Source organism: Sycon ciliatum, chromosome 7, assembly GCF_964019385.1.
Source record: "Sycon ciliatum chromosome 7, ocSycCili1.1, whole genome shotgun sequence".
Lineage (NCBI taxonomy): Eukaryota > Metazoa > Porifera > Calcarea > Leucosolenida > Sycettidae > Sycon > Sycon ciliatum.
Window position 1 is genome coordinate 20,091,464 of NC_088649.1, and position 17,474 is coordinate 20,108,937.

General features: G+C 45.1%; 1 protein-coding gene across 1 annotated transcript in view; it reads right to left on the reverse strand.

The window, feature by feature from the left end:
• LOC135820593 (uncharacterized) overlaps positions 1-11,425 on the reverse strand; it is a 30,238-nt gene extending 18,813 nt beyond the window's left edge. The window contains exons 1-6 of the mRNA XM_065333651.1: positions 11,346-11,425; positions 11,121-11,219; positions 9,864-9,972; positions 2,938-3,033; positions 2,070-2,232; positions 504-584 (exon numbers count right to left, since the gene is read on the reverse strand). Coding sequence (XP_065189723.1) covers positions 504-584; positions 2,070-2,232; positions 2,938-3,033; positions 9,864-9,972; positions 11,121-11,123 — 452 coding nt within the window. The 5' untranslated portion in view covers positions 11,124-11,219; positions 11,346-11,425. The remainder of the gene's footprint in view (positions 1-503; positions 585-2,069; positions 2,233-2,937; positions 3,034-9,863; positions 9,973-11,120; positions 11,220-11,345) is intronic.
• Between the last annotated feature and the right edge of the window lie 6,049 nt (positions 11,426-17,474).

Consider the following 17,474-nt stretch of genomic DNA (forward strand, 5'->3'; position numbering starts at 1 on the left):
CCCTCCAGACAGAGGTCAATGTCCAACAAAGCTAGGGGCAGCAAAACATGAATGATTCCGGAATGTGAATAATGCGTTAAAATAAATGTGAACAAAAATTCAGGACCAATTAGAATCTACTTCCACCGGTCTTGGTATATCGGCTAAGCTATGTCGCCGAATGCCTCAGTACTCCGTGTCAGTTTTGTGCCATTTTGTCGCACTCGCTGACTGTATAAGATCCGGTTATGTTGGTGGACAGTTAGTCATAACTCGTAACATTTTGTCATTCTTTTCACAATAATTTAATCCGCTCACCATCCGAGTTAAATAGATGTGAACACAAATTAAGGACCAATTTGAATCTACGTCCACCGGACATGCTAAGTCTGCTAAGCTATGTCACTATGTGGTAGGGTATAGCAGTTATCATGTGACCTGTGTCCGTTAAACTCTTTCTTCAGACGTCGAAACTCATGCTTCCTAGGACTCCACACAACGTACCTAAAAGAAGTCAAACTTACAAATTTTGCACACTGCGTTTGCCACTGAAGCCATTTACCATTGTTTGTGACAACGAGACTGGAAATTCTCCATGGTGAGTCCTGCACGAGTGAAAATACACACAGGAAATTAAATCTACCGAAAAGAAAGCATAGGCCAGCATGCGACGAGCCAACCTATGCATCACAGGCATATAGATAATTATACCTTAAAGACCAGTCACTGTAGGTACTTGACCTTGTGATGAGTTCTATAGACCCTCACGTTTGACCGCATTTTTCCAGAGGATTAGCCGCACGCAGGTCTAAGGAAGCTATTTTTAGCACGCTGTTGCCACGAGAATAGCTTTTACTAAGCGCGGTGCAACCATTTTTGTCACCATATGCGCGATACAAGGGGAAATGCATATGGACTATACAATATTTGGCCAAAAAACTTAACGTTGGTGACAACGATAAATCAGCCCCCATAACGTTTTCACGCTGCAGCTTCAACGCTATTTGGGTGATCAAGGTACGGGTGTCTATTATTTATGAAGGAAACTGTCTGGTGAAATACTAGTATGCCATTTCGAAACGAGAGAGCTTGGAAGCTCAGGGCCCTACGCTATGCTTTTTTTGCCTTGATGACCTAGAAAAAAAAAGCATAGGGATGTTTAAATTCTTTAAAAAATTCCTTTTTTTAAGACATAACCTGGGATTCGAACCCGCACTATCGCGCGCCCTGCATGCATCCACCGATACACTTCGCATACATACTAATTCTTCCAAGTTGTTTCACATAGTGATCTTGCATTTGAAAGCCCTATTTGAATATGCATTGTGGCCAGCCGTCTTTGATGGCACGGTACGGTAGGGGATAGGTACGGGACAGGTACGATCGAGGGTAATACGACACCGTCTCCCTACCGTACCGTACCATCAAACAAAGCTGGCCACATACAGCTGCCCGCAATATTCAAATAGGGCTTTCAAACCCAAGATAATAACGTGAAGCAACTTGGAAGAATGGGTATGAATGCGAAGTGTATGGGGGAATGCATGTAGGGCGATAGTGCGGGTTCGAATTCCAGGATATGCCTGAAAAAAAGGAGAATTGAAAAATTTATAACATCCTATGCTTTTTTGCCGTCAGATACGGATAGCGGCAGGCGTGACACAAACAAACAAACAAACAAACACACAAATACCAAATTAAAGCTGTGTGTGTGGATCCCATGTGTTCGGCGTGCGCTGGAGTACTGCCACCGTACCAGGCACTGCCTTTGCGGCACGGTCTGGTGCAGCGGCAGGGCACCAGCGTACGTAGAACGCCTGGGGTCAAAGGTGGTACGAATGTGTACGAATGTATATTCCCCGGAGTTCCGGGGGATATCGTGCTAAAATCCCCGGAAATAACGGCTGCTGATTGGCTGAATCCATGGTTTCCTACGGTACTATGGGATAACTCCCACTCCCCTGGATGTGCATGGAGTGCCTCTATTGGAAACGTTTTATTAGAGAAAATACAGTAAGCCTGAATGGATGAGTCACAGAGTGAATGAATGAGCTTGTAGCCATTGTGCTGCATTAAGCAATAAGTCTTACACGCTGGTACAGACGGACGACTGGGTGTAGATGGTACAGTTGTACTGGTCTCTACATGTGCCATACGCTCTGGAGGGCTGGTCCTTGGCATAACCGGGATCACAACTCAGATCATAATTTCTGTACTGAATAAGATAGAGTTGCAATCCGTGTGGTATGGTACCTACAGACACATGGAGAAAAAAAACCAAAAACCGAGCACAACATGAAGATCCCATTCCTCTCCACTTCCTCGATCTGCATTCGCAAGTGGTTTCCACAGGTAGTGCAGTCTAGGTTATGCACCACGCATGGTTGGTTCCCGATCAGCACACCCTAAATGGTGCTCTCCAGGCAAAACATCACTAGGGATATAAACTTACAGAGACGCTCCGTTTCCAACGCGACAAACACCAACGGTCCCGAGCACCTCCATCAGCGACACCGACTCGTGCTCAGCAGCTATCTGGTGTTCACGAGGTGTTTGTCGTGCTGGAAACGGAGCAGTATCCCACTTTGTGCTGGCAAGAAAGTTCTTCCCAAATTTGCTTTCATTCTGACATGACAAAAGTTCTGTAGCAGTTCCTCGAAATACATCTCTTCCAATGTGGTAATCGAAATGGAAAGTCAAATTTGACTATACCTATTCTCCTTGGAAGGATGATAAGGGCATATCCATGCACAAAAACAAAGCGAGGTCTGAGTCTGTGATGCGCTATGGCGTTTCCGCGACTCTATTCTACTCCACTCGATGTCCTGTCACAGACGGGCTGTTTTTGGGAGAAACATTGGACCTGCTGCACCTGTTCCTACACCTCTGTAATAAGGGGAGTGAAGCAAACGAGCAATCTGACTCGGGACCAGGGGCAATTTATTCCTTATCACTTACGCTGGGAACAGTCTCCCAGGGCTTGCCAATCCTGCTTGCAAAAGCATTGGCCATTAGACCAAACCATCACGGCACTGTATTGATCACAATGCGTCTCTATGGAGCAGAGACGCAGAGTATGGAGAAGACAGACACAGGCACGGAAAACACAGACACGGAAAACACAGATATGCACAGAACACAGACACACACAGAGCACAGGCACGGACAGCATGGAGGGTAGGGATTTAGAGAATATCAATTTTTAATTTAGATACAGTAAACACTAGTATATTCACAACTCGCTGTTGTTGGGCTGTTTTCGTTGTGGGAGTTTTGCGTAGAGAGAGAGCGAGAGAGAGAGACAGCCGGTGTCCCCACCCGTTTGCCCCACCCTCGGAAGCTTCGTTGCTGCCGGGGGCAGTGCCTGAGCCTGAGGAAGTGCCACTTGTTGCTGCCGCGGCCGGGCCTGAGGCAGTGCCACGTGTTGCTGCCGTGCCGTTGCCTCCGCCTGATCCTTTGCCGTCGTAGCCTGCGGCGGTAAAGCATGCCCGTGGCAGGCCATACAAAACACCCACGACGATGACGACAGCACTAGCAACAGCGAATCCTACAGACACGCCGGCTATACATTTACAATTCCTTTTGTGTTGGCAATAAAAACTTACGTTTGAACGTCTTCGCTTACTCAAAAATGCAACTGTGAACAGAAATCAATGTGCGCAGTCTGCTCCGGAGGTCTTCCAGACGTCGGGCAAAAGAAACCCTTCTTGGAAGTTGGAAGGAGCACGCGCAACGCCTCCAATACCGTTTCGGAGACAACTTACCACTTGAGAGCGGAGCGAAGATGGCTTACCCAGTATTACAAGTTATCCTAGAGACCCTGATTAGGGAAGTTGAAGAGGTATAACTGCAGCCTCAGGTGCAGAAAGTGACAGAGACAAACCTCTACGTTGTAGGCTTCATAATAATTATTATACAGGCGCTCCAAGAAACAAGGAAATGGAGATGAAAGATTGTCCTGCGTGCTCAGCTTGCGTTGAGCATACAGCTTTGCATGGTAAAACTATTTATTACTTGTACAGTAATAAGTAGATCTACAAACACACTCCCGTGGTAGGCGCTAAGCACGCGCGAAGTCGCACTCCACCCGTCTGGACTCCTCCAGCGTGCCAGTTGCGCCAATAACAGGCCAGTGCATGCTGTTCAGCCAAAGACCTGCGAACACTGGGCCGGCCGTGAAGGCATGCAAGAGGAGACCATGAAAAAGGTGTTCGCGGGTGCGCAGGTGCTAGGTTCATCAGCATGCTGCGCGCGTCTGGTACAGTACAAGACTTAGTAGTGACAACTAGACAAAAACACCTAACGCACTGGAAGAGGCATGGCCAGGCAACTACGGAATAGACCACTGGAGTTGTCCGGAAGCTCATACTTGTATTGATCAATTCTTTGCGATTGTGAAGTAAAATAAAGCTAAACAAACAAACAAACGATTTGCTGGAATAAGTACATGTAACATATACAATTCATTTTCATTTGCCATAAGTATATAATATAACCTAACCAGTTGATTATATGGGAAATATAAACCTGTATACAAACCGAGGCGAAGCCGAGGTTTGTATATTGGTTTATATTTCCCATATAATCAACTGAGTAGGTTATATTATGCTTATACTGAGCTGATATACAAACTCCCCTAGTGTGATCCTAAAAAAAAAGGAGTTTATATACCAGTTTATACACCAGTTTATACACCAGTTTATATACCAGTTTATATACCAGTTTATATTCTCGTCATCGAAGTACCTGTTATATGCAAAATACAAGTCTGGAGTGTTGTGTGGGGAGAGATGGGAGTTTGTATACAAGCTCAGTATAACTAAGTATACACAGTTATCGCGTATAGTAATAATCGTCTTTATCACTACCTTAGTATTGACTCGCATCGATTTTTGCCATACCTAAGCAGTCAAATATTCCTGCATATTTCACTCCTTAGGGCTATATTGACTGCTTATATTTGACTGCTTAGGGGTTGCGCAGTTGAACGGTGCCTAGTGCAGCATTGTCACTGCATGAGTAGGTGGTGGTGCAACGGTTGTGCAATCATAAAACCGGGATTCATGAGGTTATCGTTCTGGACTTTGAAATACGGACTGTTTGTCGTGATAAAATCTAATATTGACTTCGTACTTGGTCAGTATAGGAAATAAAAACCTCGTAAAAGACCTCGGCTTCGCCTCGGTCTTTTACTCGGCTTTTATTTCCTATATTGACCTCGTACTCAGTCAATATTAGATACATAGTAATAATATTATATCGCCTATAGTGATCAAATTCATACAGTAAAACCTGTAATGGCGACCACTCGGATATGGCGACCACTCGGATATGGCGACCACTCGGATATGGCGACCACTCGCATATGGCGACCACTCGACCATGGCGACCACTTTTCCTTGTCACGGACGCATTCACTTTCAAAACACCTCGGATAAGGCGACCACTCGCTCAACGCGACCGGCGACCACCCACCCGCGACCGCTTTGTACAGTGCTAGTCATGTAAATGTACGCATTGCATGGTGCACCAGGCATCATGCATTCATGGTAGATCTACACATCAGTGCAGGAAGTGTAGATGTACATGCATGGTGCATGCACGACATTTAACAGGTCTGAGGACCCCAGGAACATGAGTCGTGCTAGAGTAGCATAGCCTGCACTGTGATGCACTGATTATTATCAAAATGATGTATCACATGTGGATATGGTCACGTGACCCACTGAACCTGGATAAGAAGACCACCTGGCCACGGCAGAACTAATAATATTGCGACAGAGCTTTCGGCCATATTTTCAATTCATTGCATTGCGCGTGGTTGTGATGAGTTGGGAATGCAATGACCTGGCCACGGCGACCACTTTTCTCGTCCCTTGAGGGGTCGCGTTAGACAGGTTTCACTGTATTTAAAAAGACTTTTATTACATTATTTTTGCATCGGTTATAGTGATTGATGTAAAATCAAGCGCTGTTAGAGGAGAACAGGGTGTTACTTCCTCGTGAAGAACTTGTCCAGTGAGTGTTGTTTGGTGAGTTTTGCTCGCACAAGTAACAGTTGCCAAAATATGCCTCCATCGTGAGGAAATGCTGATTTTCTGTGTCAGGAGCTACAGCCAGCTACATGATAATTGTACATGACTGTATGTAGTGCGTATGTGCACGGCACGCTGAGTCGTTTGACACCCCACTCTCATACATTGCATGCAGTATCGGTCATAGTACATGTATATCGCTTATAGTGATAAAATGCTCAAAATCAAACACCAACGCTATAGGCGATACTGACTGTACAGTGCTGGCAACTGAGATCCGACCCCCTTGCCGGCGCGGCGCACCGACAAGGGGGTCGGATTTCAGTTGCCAGCACTGTAGTTCGATTGGCTAGAATCGCCAAATTTTGATAGGCGGTAGTGAGCAAATCCTACCCTGTCCAGGCTCTGCGCAACAGCATTGATGTTTTGCCCGCGAGAAGAGAGTCTCTTTTTGGCACTACGCATAGTACAGTCGTCCCTCTCTAATCCGGGACCTTTTGAAACGTCATTTTCTGCTGGATAAACAAGGGTGCTGGATTATCAAATCATGCCCTCCAACCCGGCCCACCTCTTATCATACATGTACATGTACATGTTTGTGCCGTACGTCAAAAAGTAGCGATTTTCTGTGTCAATCCAAGTACTTTGTGGAATGCATGTCTATAACATACACTTGGGAATATCCTATGCACTAGCATAGGATATTCCCAAGTGTATGTTACATGTGTTGTGTATGTTACAATCCTCCTTGACTGCATGCGATGTACAACTGCTGGATTAGAAAATCGAATCATGTACAGTTTGAGTGATTTGTTGCAGAAAATCGCTGCTGGAGGCGGAATTCAAGTGCCGGATTAAAGGGCAGAAAATGAACTGAAAAAATCCGTTTTGCCAGAAAGTGTGATGGTTTCCAAAGGTGCTGGATAAACAAGTGCCGGATTAGAGAGGGACGACTGTACCAACAACTTGGCAAAAAGTCAGGCGTTCTTCAGGAGAAACTCTATTCCCTCCCCTATTAGTGGATATTATAAATACAGTTGTATTTCAAGGATTCCACAAAGGCTAAAGCCTATGTAGGGGGGGGGGGGGGTCCGGAATCAAGAAGGTGCGTGACGATCTCCATCTGTGGGTTTCTGAGGTGCCTCCGTACGGCACAAGGGAATAATTATGTGAATTCAGTTCTCTGCATTATACACGAACGTGGACATGGATTGACATACACCAAGAGTACATAACCCCCCAGAGTGTGCAACTCCACTATGGGTGCTGTCCCGACAGAATTTCAAGTTGACGTCATTTTGATGATGCAATGCGCACTGTACACGGATTATCGGACGAATCCGGAACCTGTGGTTGACCGAAGCCGATCGATCCTGTACAAATTATTGCAAAGAAAAACGTGTGATGCGCTGACACCCGTACACATGTTGTAAATCACTGGTGCAAGGAGCATTGCGTCATAAATAATGACGTCAACTTGAAATTCTGTCGGGACAACAGGGTATGTGGGAGTTGCACACTCTGGGGGGTTATGTACTCTTGCATACACGTATTCGCGTAGGGCGAAACATATTCAGTAAAGTTTCGAAGTCGGAGGACAATGTTGAACCGTCTCACCATAGCTCAGTGGTTAGATCATCGCTGGCCTCAAGCGAAGGTCCCTGGTTCGATTCCTGTTGGTGAAATCAATCTTTCCTTTAGACCTTTCCCCTTTTCCATTTCCTCAACCAGTGAATAAAAATTACCATCACAGTGATACACTTTCCTGATTGTCAACATAGTGCAACATCTAGTTCCAAAACCGGTGGGAAAAATCTGTATTCAGTGGGGAAGTACTGGGATGTGGGCAGCCTGTTTAGACTGACGAGAAACCTTGCGAAAACAGCCGAACATGCTAAGAGCAATCAGGCTTGTGTGGTGCGCCTGATTCCCGGTGACCGGTGTCGAAGAAGCGTGAAGACGGCGCATCATGCTCACAAACGAGACTTTTGCTAACAGTATGCATGACGAGTCAGATGTCTGTACAGTCAACTTCGCTTATAACGACACTCGGCGGGGCATCAAAAAAGTGTCCTTATTCGCGAAGTGTCGTTATACCCGAAGTCTCATTGTATGTATTACAGTTGGAAGGGACTTTGCTCTGGGCATAGAAATTCTGTCGCTATTCGCGAATTGTCGTTATATCCGCAGTTGTTATTAGCGATGTTGACTGTACACTGTACTTTGTATATACAGAACTGAGGCACCTTATGGAAAAGAAAACAGACCGGAGCCCCACAAAAGTCCACAGCCCAAACAATATTTGTCAACATGCACGAGTGTAGTGTAAGCGATTCACACTTCGCTCATGCATTTTGAAAAAATAGGAAATGCCTACAGCGAAATTAGTACTCCCTGGTGCTGTCTTGAAGCAGCTGTCACCGACACGATTCTTCACAGAAAACCATTCCCAAGAGTGGTATGGAGAGCCAAGGCAAAATGAAGAAAGAGAAGGACCACAGGCTTGCAAGTTATCCGGGTTTTTGTGTGTGAACATTAACAAAAGTTGAAATATACAACGTACAAACAATGGATAACTTGTAAACCCTTGGTCCTCTTTTTTCATTTGTCTACTAGTATGTACTCTAACACCCGCCTCTTGTTATTCAACGCCTACACTTTGAAAGGTTTAACGTGTAAACGCGTTTGCCTTCTCTTCAGGTGACTGATGATGAAGTTCGTATGCTTGTGGAACGTGTAAAAAAGTTGCTGTTGAAGAACCGAAAGTGTTTGCTCTTTTTATCTGAGAGGACAATTACATCATGTACAGTACTTGTAAGTTTTTGTGATTGTTCCTTAGCGGAACAGAAGCTTTCTGCCGAACTTGACACTTGACTGCCATCCGGAGCATGCGCGTAGCCCCATGCATCCTCCACTCAGCAAACTTCCAAGAGGGCACCACTGCATGCAGTCAAGTGTCAAGTTTGGCGAGAAGCTCTTTAGGAATAACCTATTCATTTTTTTTAACACGGCCGAAATGGTTACTTATTACGTTCGTCTTGTGATTTGGGTTGTACAATGGCAAAGCCTCAAAGGCACTCTTTCTATGGAGACAAGCTCTTTTCCACGCCTTGGATGTCCTCGAACAAGCACATTAAATATTTTAGGTTTTCAATGAAGGCGCCTACACGTCGTCTCTCAGCGATCGAGACTAGCACTCAGCCACAGGTGCCCTCTGAACCCTCGTCGAAGATATTTCTCCGCTCGCAATCCGGTTTCCTTTGCTTTCACCAGGGTATCTTATCTCCATTTTCCTTTCTATACAATGCACTCTGCCTCTCCCCTTGGACTGCTGCTCCACATCCACTGGTGCATTGACACGGAGAAAGTCGGCCGAGATGTTCCAGTTTCACTGCCACAGGTGCGACGTCAGCCACATCGACCCTGCAAGTTTTCTGTTATTGAGGTTGGTGGTTTCTAAAAAAAACTTCAAACAAGTAACATGCAAGTGTATTCAAGGGGTGGTAATTCACAGAATCAATAAAAACAAACTGCGAGGAGACAACAATTTCAGAATCGCAATAGAAAAAAATGGTTGGATGGACTTGTGATTAGTTGCTATCGAGATGCATCCGACCTCCGATAGATGCCCTGAACCACGTGCTCAAGTCTTGCTTTCATTATCGTAATGTCTCTCTAAATATAGTATGTCTAGAAGATGGTGTTTGTCCTAATGGTAATCTTTCTCCATTTTTATCTTCACTTTTCATTTTCTTTCATTTTTTTGGCACTGCACATTTCATCCATCGATTGACACAGTTAAAATTTTAATAAAGTAGTCACATCAAGATAAAATCAATCTTTACTTACGTGTCTGGTACTGTGCATCAGCTAGTCTCAGGGAGTAGCTGAGAGGCAACGTAATCACGGTGGCTAACACCGCCAAGAACACCATCGAGCAGCGCCGTTGAAGAACCGCCTACAATAGTAAAGCATACAAATCAAAGGTAGTGCCTAATAAAGTGTTTGCCCATATTGATAAGTGTACTGGACCTTCACTTCATTTTATCAATAGTATCCTTCGATGTGATATCCTACTGTCCGTTCCAGCATCTGGTACATTAACCAGGATCAATACATGTACAAAGAGTGGGGGAAAAAGTTATCCATTTGCGCTGTGTCTCCTCCAGGAATTTCAATATTTGACGATATGCTCTGATCATAACCCAATATGTTTGTTATCTCCCTTTCTGTGTTTCTTTCCCTCGTCTGTCTTTCTCTGTTTTTCTCCGTCTGTCTCTGTCTGTCTCTGTCTGTCTCCCTATTCTCGCTGCGCCTCTATATTTGAATCCCAGCCTCTCAACCTCTTTATTACCTGACTGGGAAGACTGACTTCATAAGCTCTAACCGAACCGGTATCTGCATTGTTGTCCGCTTGGTCACTACTTTTACGAGAGGGGAAATAACTAAAACGTTGCCCATTTTCCAAGTGTTGTACTAGAATGCACTACGTCATCTAGTCATAACTACATGCACATAGTCATTTGTACGTCTACGTGCGCGGTGTTCTACGAGCAGCGTTCTACGCGCTAAGTGCTGCTCTACGTGGTAGAGTCTACTTTGAAGTGCGTGCACGCAGCGTTCGAAGTGCTTAGTGCGCCGTTCAACGCACAACTGTGGGCTAAGACACGTTTGCATTTGCAATTTTGGGCAACAAAATGGCGGATACCCAGGTGCCAGCAAAGCTTGAACATACCCTGCCAACTGTACTGTAAATTGCTTGGCAGTACACGTAACTCAATCAACTGGTCGTACTATGCAGATCAAAGACAGAATGATGATCCACAAGAAGAGAACGGAAACTAAATTGTATACCAACGATATCCACAGCGCAATGATAGCATTGGCATGGGGAAATATGTTTTCCCTTTGTGGAGTACTTCCAAAAAAATCCCACTAATCCTTACGGAGAAAATGGTGATGACAATAAGCCAGATGCACACCTAATGAACGAAGATGTTGCGACATCGGCTGTAATTGGTAAAGAAAGTGTCTGCTCCGAACTTAGACTGCAGTCGTCAGTCAGTCAATGTTGGTAATAAAGTGTGCGCTATCAGTATTTCTTACCATTGTCTGGCCGAAGTCCACTTCCGTAGGACACGCTGCGGGGCTGCGAATACGTCTTCAATGACAATAGGCCACACTGGCGGTTCAAAACACAGATCGCTGCGCAAGCAAAATAGACCGAATCGGCAAAGAATAACGAAAATGTTATAGACACCTCTACTAAACACCGGTGCAAATTCTAGGAATGGCACGTAGTGGTTTTGAACGGTCAGAGTAGTTCTTTACCCAGATCAGTCTTGTAAACAGAGGGACGAGAAGGTGATATACTCTGAAGAGAAAGTTTCTGATGTCAACAGGACCTGAACGTTTCAGAGAATACTAACGAGAGCAGCTTCGTAGCTCGTTCTGTAGCTCTTTTGAAAGCGTGGTAAATGGCTTCGATCTGTCTTCCACGCTACATTCGCAAGTACCTTCGGGAACACCTACAGTACAGGCTACATGTGGTGTAAAGAACTACTTCAGTTACCATGGTTACCCGTAAAAGAAACTCTGTAGAGTACGACTCGTGCTAGCGGCCCTGATGCTGTCCTACATTCGTTGAAACACGAAGAAGCTGTTCAATATCCAACAGTGTGATATCAATAATAATAATTATTGTTAATAGTTACTTTGAGACACAGTACTGAGAAACAGTACTAGATAGTTGCTCATTAGGCCCTACAGATGTTCAAGTGCCGCAGGTTCCACACGGCCGGGGACGCCGCACACTGTCTACGTCACAGTATACGTCATTGTATGTTTACGTGTAGGTTTGCTCAACGACACGTACATGTGTGCATTGGCAATGTTGCGCAACAAAATGGCGGATAAAAAGGTGCCTACACAGCCTGAGCTTATCCAGATGATCTGAACATGGTGAACATTTTTTGGCACTTTTAACCACATGTAACTGAATCAACTGCTTGCCACTTTAGGTAGAGTATGGAAACTAAACCTTTACCACTAGCTAGCTTGTCAAGAACGCAATGATAGCGTTGACGTTGCTACAAAGGGTGCTTTATCTCTGCTGGTTGTGTAAATGCTGAGTAAATGCAATGCTTACCGAAGACAAATTGAAGAAAATGCGCAAAATGTCCACCCGAGGTTTGTAAAAAGCACATAGAAGAGCGTATCTTACTGTTCAAACTGATCTTACAGTCTTTGGACGCTCTGCAGGGCCGCGAACACGACTTCGAAGACAACGGGTGACACCGACTCGGCTCAAACAGCAGACTGCTGGGCAAGGAAATGAGAGCAATATCGGTAAAGAATAGCGATAACGGTGAAGCAACACCCCAAACAAAACTTTTGAAAGTAAAAGGAGTGACATGTAGCGGTGTTGAAACACTAGAATAGTTGCTTACCCAAATCAATTTTGTAAACAGGGAAACGAGAAAACAGTGTTCTGGAGAGGAAGTTTCTAATGTCTACAGAACGTGAACTGTTCAAAGATTGATAACGTGAACAGCGCTACAGCTCGTGTTATAGTTGGTTAGAAAAGCGTGGTGATTTGTCTGGTGATTTGTCTTCCTGGGGTTCGCGACTCTACATTCGCGTTGACCGTCAGTGAACCTACACAGCCAATTCGTCTACCAACCAGTAGGCTACGTTGCCTTGTGCGTTTGGGTATGAGTGCGCAGATTGGTTATTCATAGCAATAAGTATCTAATATTGACTGAGTACGAGGTCAATATAGGAAATAAAAGCCGAGTAAAAGACCGAGGCGAAGCCGAGGTCTTTTACGAGGTTTTATTTCATACTGACCAAGTACGAAGTCAATATTAGATTTATCACGACAAACAGTCCGTATTTCAAATTCCAGAACGATAACCTCATGAATCCCGGTTTTATGATTGCACAACCGTTGCACCACCACCTACTCATGCAGTGACAATGCTGCACTAGGCACCGTTCAACTGCGCAACCCCTAAGCAGTCAAATATAAGCAGTCAATATAGCCCTAAGGAGTGAAAGATGCAGGAATATTTGACTGCTTAGGTATGGCAAAAATCTATTTGAGTCAATACTAAGGGAGTGATAAGTACTATTATTCGCTGTGGTCTGGGTACTAGTAGTAGGTATTTTAGCACTCGTGGTACACGTAGACGTGTTGAGCAATCTTCGTACACTGCGTGTACACGTATCCCTCGTAACCCCTGAGTTATGTACTCCTATCACTATTTACCCACTCGTAGGTCGTCATACTGACGTCAGATGTAGAAACATTTTTGCAGTACAATAACAAGTACAATCGAGAGAAATCGAGCTGTGAAGTCAACTTCTTGCTCACTCACGCCAGCGATGCTTTTGACAACATGCCCTGCTATACCCGCTGACAAAAAGGAAGAGAGAGCGCAACAGGAACCTCGATGGGGTGAAGAAGGAATTATATTCTCTGATATGACTGTCGATCGCGGAGTTCAAATTTTAGTAAGTTGATATGAGAATTTCCCAACTTTTCGTACTTGTCGACAAAAACAAGACTTTTGCCTGCGGAAAGCAGAGCGCCAGCTAGGTCGGCTGCGCAGCGCAGAAGGTTCGAGCCTCCTTAAAAGGCAGAAAGCATCATAGCGTTCTCCGCGGGAATAGACTTACGTTTTCCATGAGGACAAGTGTTCCTCCTTGTGCCAAGTTGTGGATAGGCTTACGTTATTCTTAGGTTCAAGACTAAGTGTTCCCCGTGTGAGTATGGTGACGTATTCTCCTAGTCTGCAGTCGTCTGTAGCGCAAGCCATTTGCATGTACCACCACCACACTCCATTATTCACCCCAGTGTCGGGAGATATGTGGATTTTGTAGAGAAAAAAAAGAAAAAATGTACAGGTACATGTACATCACTATATGATTGTACACCCATTGTGACCCAATGCTGTAGACGCCTGCTGTGGACGCCTGCTGTTATTATTATTATTTTGTTTTACATCGGAAGCTCAACAGTGCAGCTGCACAAATATGAAGAGGCCGATGTTTCGGCCATATGCCTCATTTAGAAAAGCGATCCTGTCAGCTTTTCTATTATTGTTGTCACAATGTAAAAGCTAACGACACCGCTATAGACACGTTGTCTATACGTATCCAGCGAGTAAGAGTAGGACAACAGCTAGGTGGGGCCCGCCCTTGCACAAGAGGCGTCCCACAAGGCTCCGTGCTCGGCCCATTGCTATTTTGCATTTACACCCGTGATGCACCACAGTGCTTCCAACATGCATTGAATCAACTTTATGCCGATGATATCACACTCTATATCAGGCACGAGTCCATCCAGATCATCACAGCCCAGCTGAGTGCTGACCTTGCCGCTCTGGATCGCTACCTAGATCAGAAGGGACTGGTGTTAAACCCGTCCAAGACTCAGTTTGTCCTGCTCAGGCGACCGGGCACGGAGCTGCCACCTGGCACCGCAGTCAACTGCCGGGGCACTTCTATAGTCCCATCTGCTTACGCTCAGTACTTAGGAATACTGGTTGACGAACATCTGTCTTTCTCAACCCAAGTGGATGCAGTATGTGCAAATGTCAATAGGAAGGTCGGAGCATTTGTCCATGCAAAGCAGAATATCAGCATTTTTGGCAAACGACTTTCATTTTACCGATCATTCAGTCCACATTTGAGTTTGGCAGCACTGCATATATTCATTGCTTATCACAAACCCTATATGACAAGCTTCTTACTGCCAGCCGCGTAGCATTAAAGAGAATATTTTCGTTGGATAGAATGACTCCCACCACTCTTCTATACAGTCATACTAACTTGTACGCCCTTGAGAAACGCCTCAACTTCAAAACCTATGTATTTGTTTACCGCTGCCTGAATGGACTTGCTAGTCCTCTTCTGCGAGACCGCTTTACCTTGCGCGCCCATGGTGCTCGCACTGCAGCTACCACCCGTGGCCAAGTCTCTGCTGCTCTTGTTCTGCCCCCCGCTAACACCCGATATGGCTTTAGTGCAATTTCTTATTTGGGCGCTGCCAGGTGGAATACACTTCCACCGGCTTGCCGCATGTCTAGTTCACCAACTGTGACACAAGTATTCCTTACAAGTTCGTTAAGTGCTTGCGCAGTTTTTCCTGTTATTACCTTAGTGCTAGGATTATCATTTTCATAGGTGTTGTTTCTTCTCACTCCACTTCTCTTTATTAGCTGCTGAGACCTCCTTTCACGGAATATTACAGGGCTGTGGCTAAATATTGGGTGTATCAAATCTTTCCCCTTGCTTATCCATGTAGTAAGAGGTGAAACCATTTTTTTCTGAAAGTGCACATGCCTACATAGAATGGAAGAGAACAACAACAACAACATCATCAACAACAACAACAACAACATCAAGAGAACATAGGGGGCTACAAAGGGCGTGTAGGTGCTATTGAGATGTGCCGGTGAGGTGAAGTGCCCTCCCCCAACCAATGGTCTCGGGATCAAGGCGCACATCACGCACCATGACTGTTACCATGTATTATTCCTGGTGATCATTTGGGTGCTGGATGCTTATCATGGGAAGTGATATTCCTGCCTGCAGACAAGCTGTCACTGCTTCCACTCTGTGAAAAATGTCTTCATCTGAAACAGCTCAGAGTGTATTATAGCTTTCTTTCTCTAAAGTTATATTCACTCCTTTTTAGGGAAAGAAAGCTATATTCACTCCTTTTTGCTCTTGAGCTTGCGCATGGAGAGGTATAAATATATTATAACAAGGGACCGAGTGTATATCGAGAAATATAGACCAGTATAAAAACCGAGGCGAATACTTATAAACTTCATGGGAGATCTGTTATATGAGTGTGGGTGTATATGGAGTGAGGTACCTCACAAAACCAAACGAAGGGAAGGGAAATGTGCAAATGCAAGGCGAATGTGGGGCGAGGACACAAACAAGTGAAGGGAGCGAAAGCTTTCCATGGCGTGAGCGTGGTGGTGCAATTCTAACAGATGGATCAAAACAAAAACTTTATTACATATAGGGACGGAGCGAAAGGCAACAGAGAACACGCTCGAGCGTCTTGTTGGAGGCGAGGCACTGCCCAAGAAACGTACCAAGTACCAACATCGCGACACACGGCTGAGAGGACTGGCAAGCTCATTTGAAGGCGCGGAATTGTCCACAGCCTGTCATATCCAAATGTGTGAGGAGAATCCTGACAGAAATCCTTGTTTGTTTGCTTGATCATCAAGGAGCAGGAACTACATAGCTCAGCTCAACGTTGTTCAGAATCTCATAGCATTCTATTACCTTCAAGCACGTGTTATCTGATCCAAATCTCCACGATGTAATTGTTGATAGTTTACCATGATCCTTCTTTGCTTTCTCTGTTGCCGCCTCGCAACATGGCTATGTCCCTTCATTTTCATCTATGTTTTACCCCTGTGTGTGCACTGGAAACACCACTTCATCTAAATCAAAGTTCCTAATTAAGTAAGAGACAACCGGCTCCAGTGGTTGTCACCTTTCACCACTGCTGTCATTCACACTTTTACTTTTGGATTTGCCTCATGATGCAGTCATTCACGCTTTGCACTGCCGCCATTCACAACTTTTAGATTTGCGCCATGCTGCAGCTATTTACACTTTGCTTTGTGAGTATATAAACCAATACTGATCCAGATTTCTCACTACTGTTTTCTAATGATCGCTTAGTGCGTGAAACTCGGAGTAAAAACACTTTCTCTGTCCTCCTATTGTTTGAACCAGCTCTACCACTCGGTATTGAGCACTCTCTGGGACAGCCTGGAACCTCTCTGTTTTAAATCAAAGTTCCTGTAGGTATGAGGTGTTTCTGAAGCATGGCTTGAGTGGTTGTCCAACAGGCAGGGCGATGAAAAGACAACTCGTCTAAGGGGGTAGTCGACGAAAAGACCAGTCGTCGAACAAGGTTGTCGGTCAAAATGTCAGACGGCGAAAAAGGCTGTCGGCGAACGGGGTTGTCGTCGAACAGGTTTCGACGAACTGTCGTTCGTCCAACAGGTTGTCCGCGAACAGTCGTGACACCACTTTTCCGAACGAAAAATGCGAAAGTTCGCAATCCAGTTCGCGAACTGAAAAATGTTTGCGAACGCGAATTTCGTCTTGCTAATCCTCCGTATTATCCCCATATCCGATGACCAGGCAGGCACAGTGGGTTGGTCAAAGGCGTTTGGAAACGTCAAATTTGGCGTAAAACTCCAAATTTCGACGTTAGCAGCAGGTCAATCGCGTTGATTTTTCGACGTGGGAGCCAAAATAACGCGAGCTGAACTTTTGCGTCACGTCAGAAATAACGTGCATCTTAACTTCTCTAATGTCTTACTGTAGCGTGAACAGCAACCCCCTCCCCTTACTGTAGCGTGGACAGCAACCCCCCACCCCTGTCTTGAGTACTAGTAATCCTGATGCTCTGATACA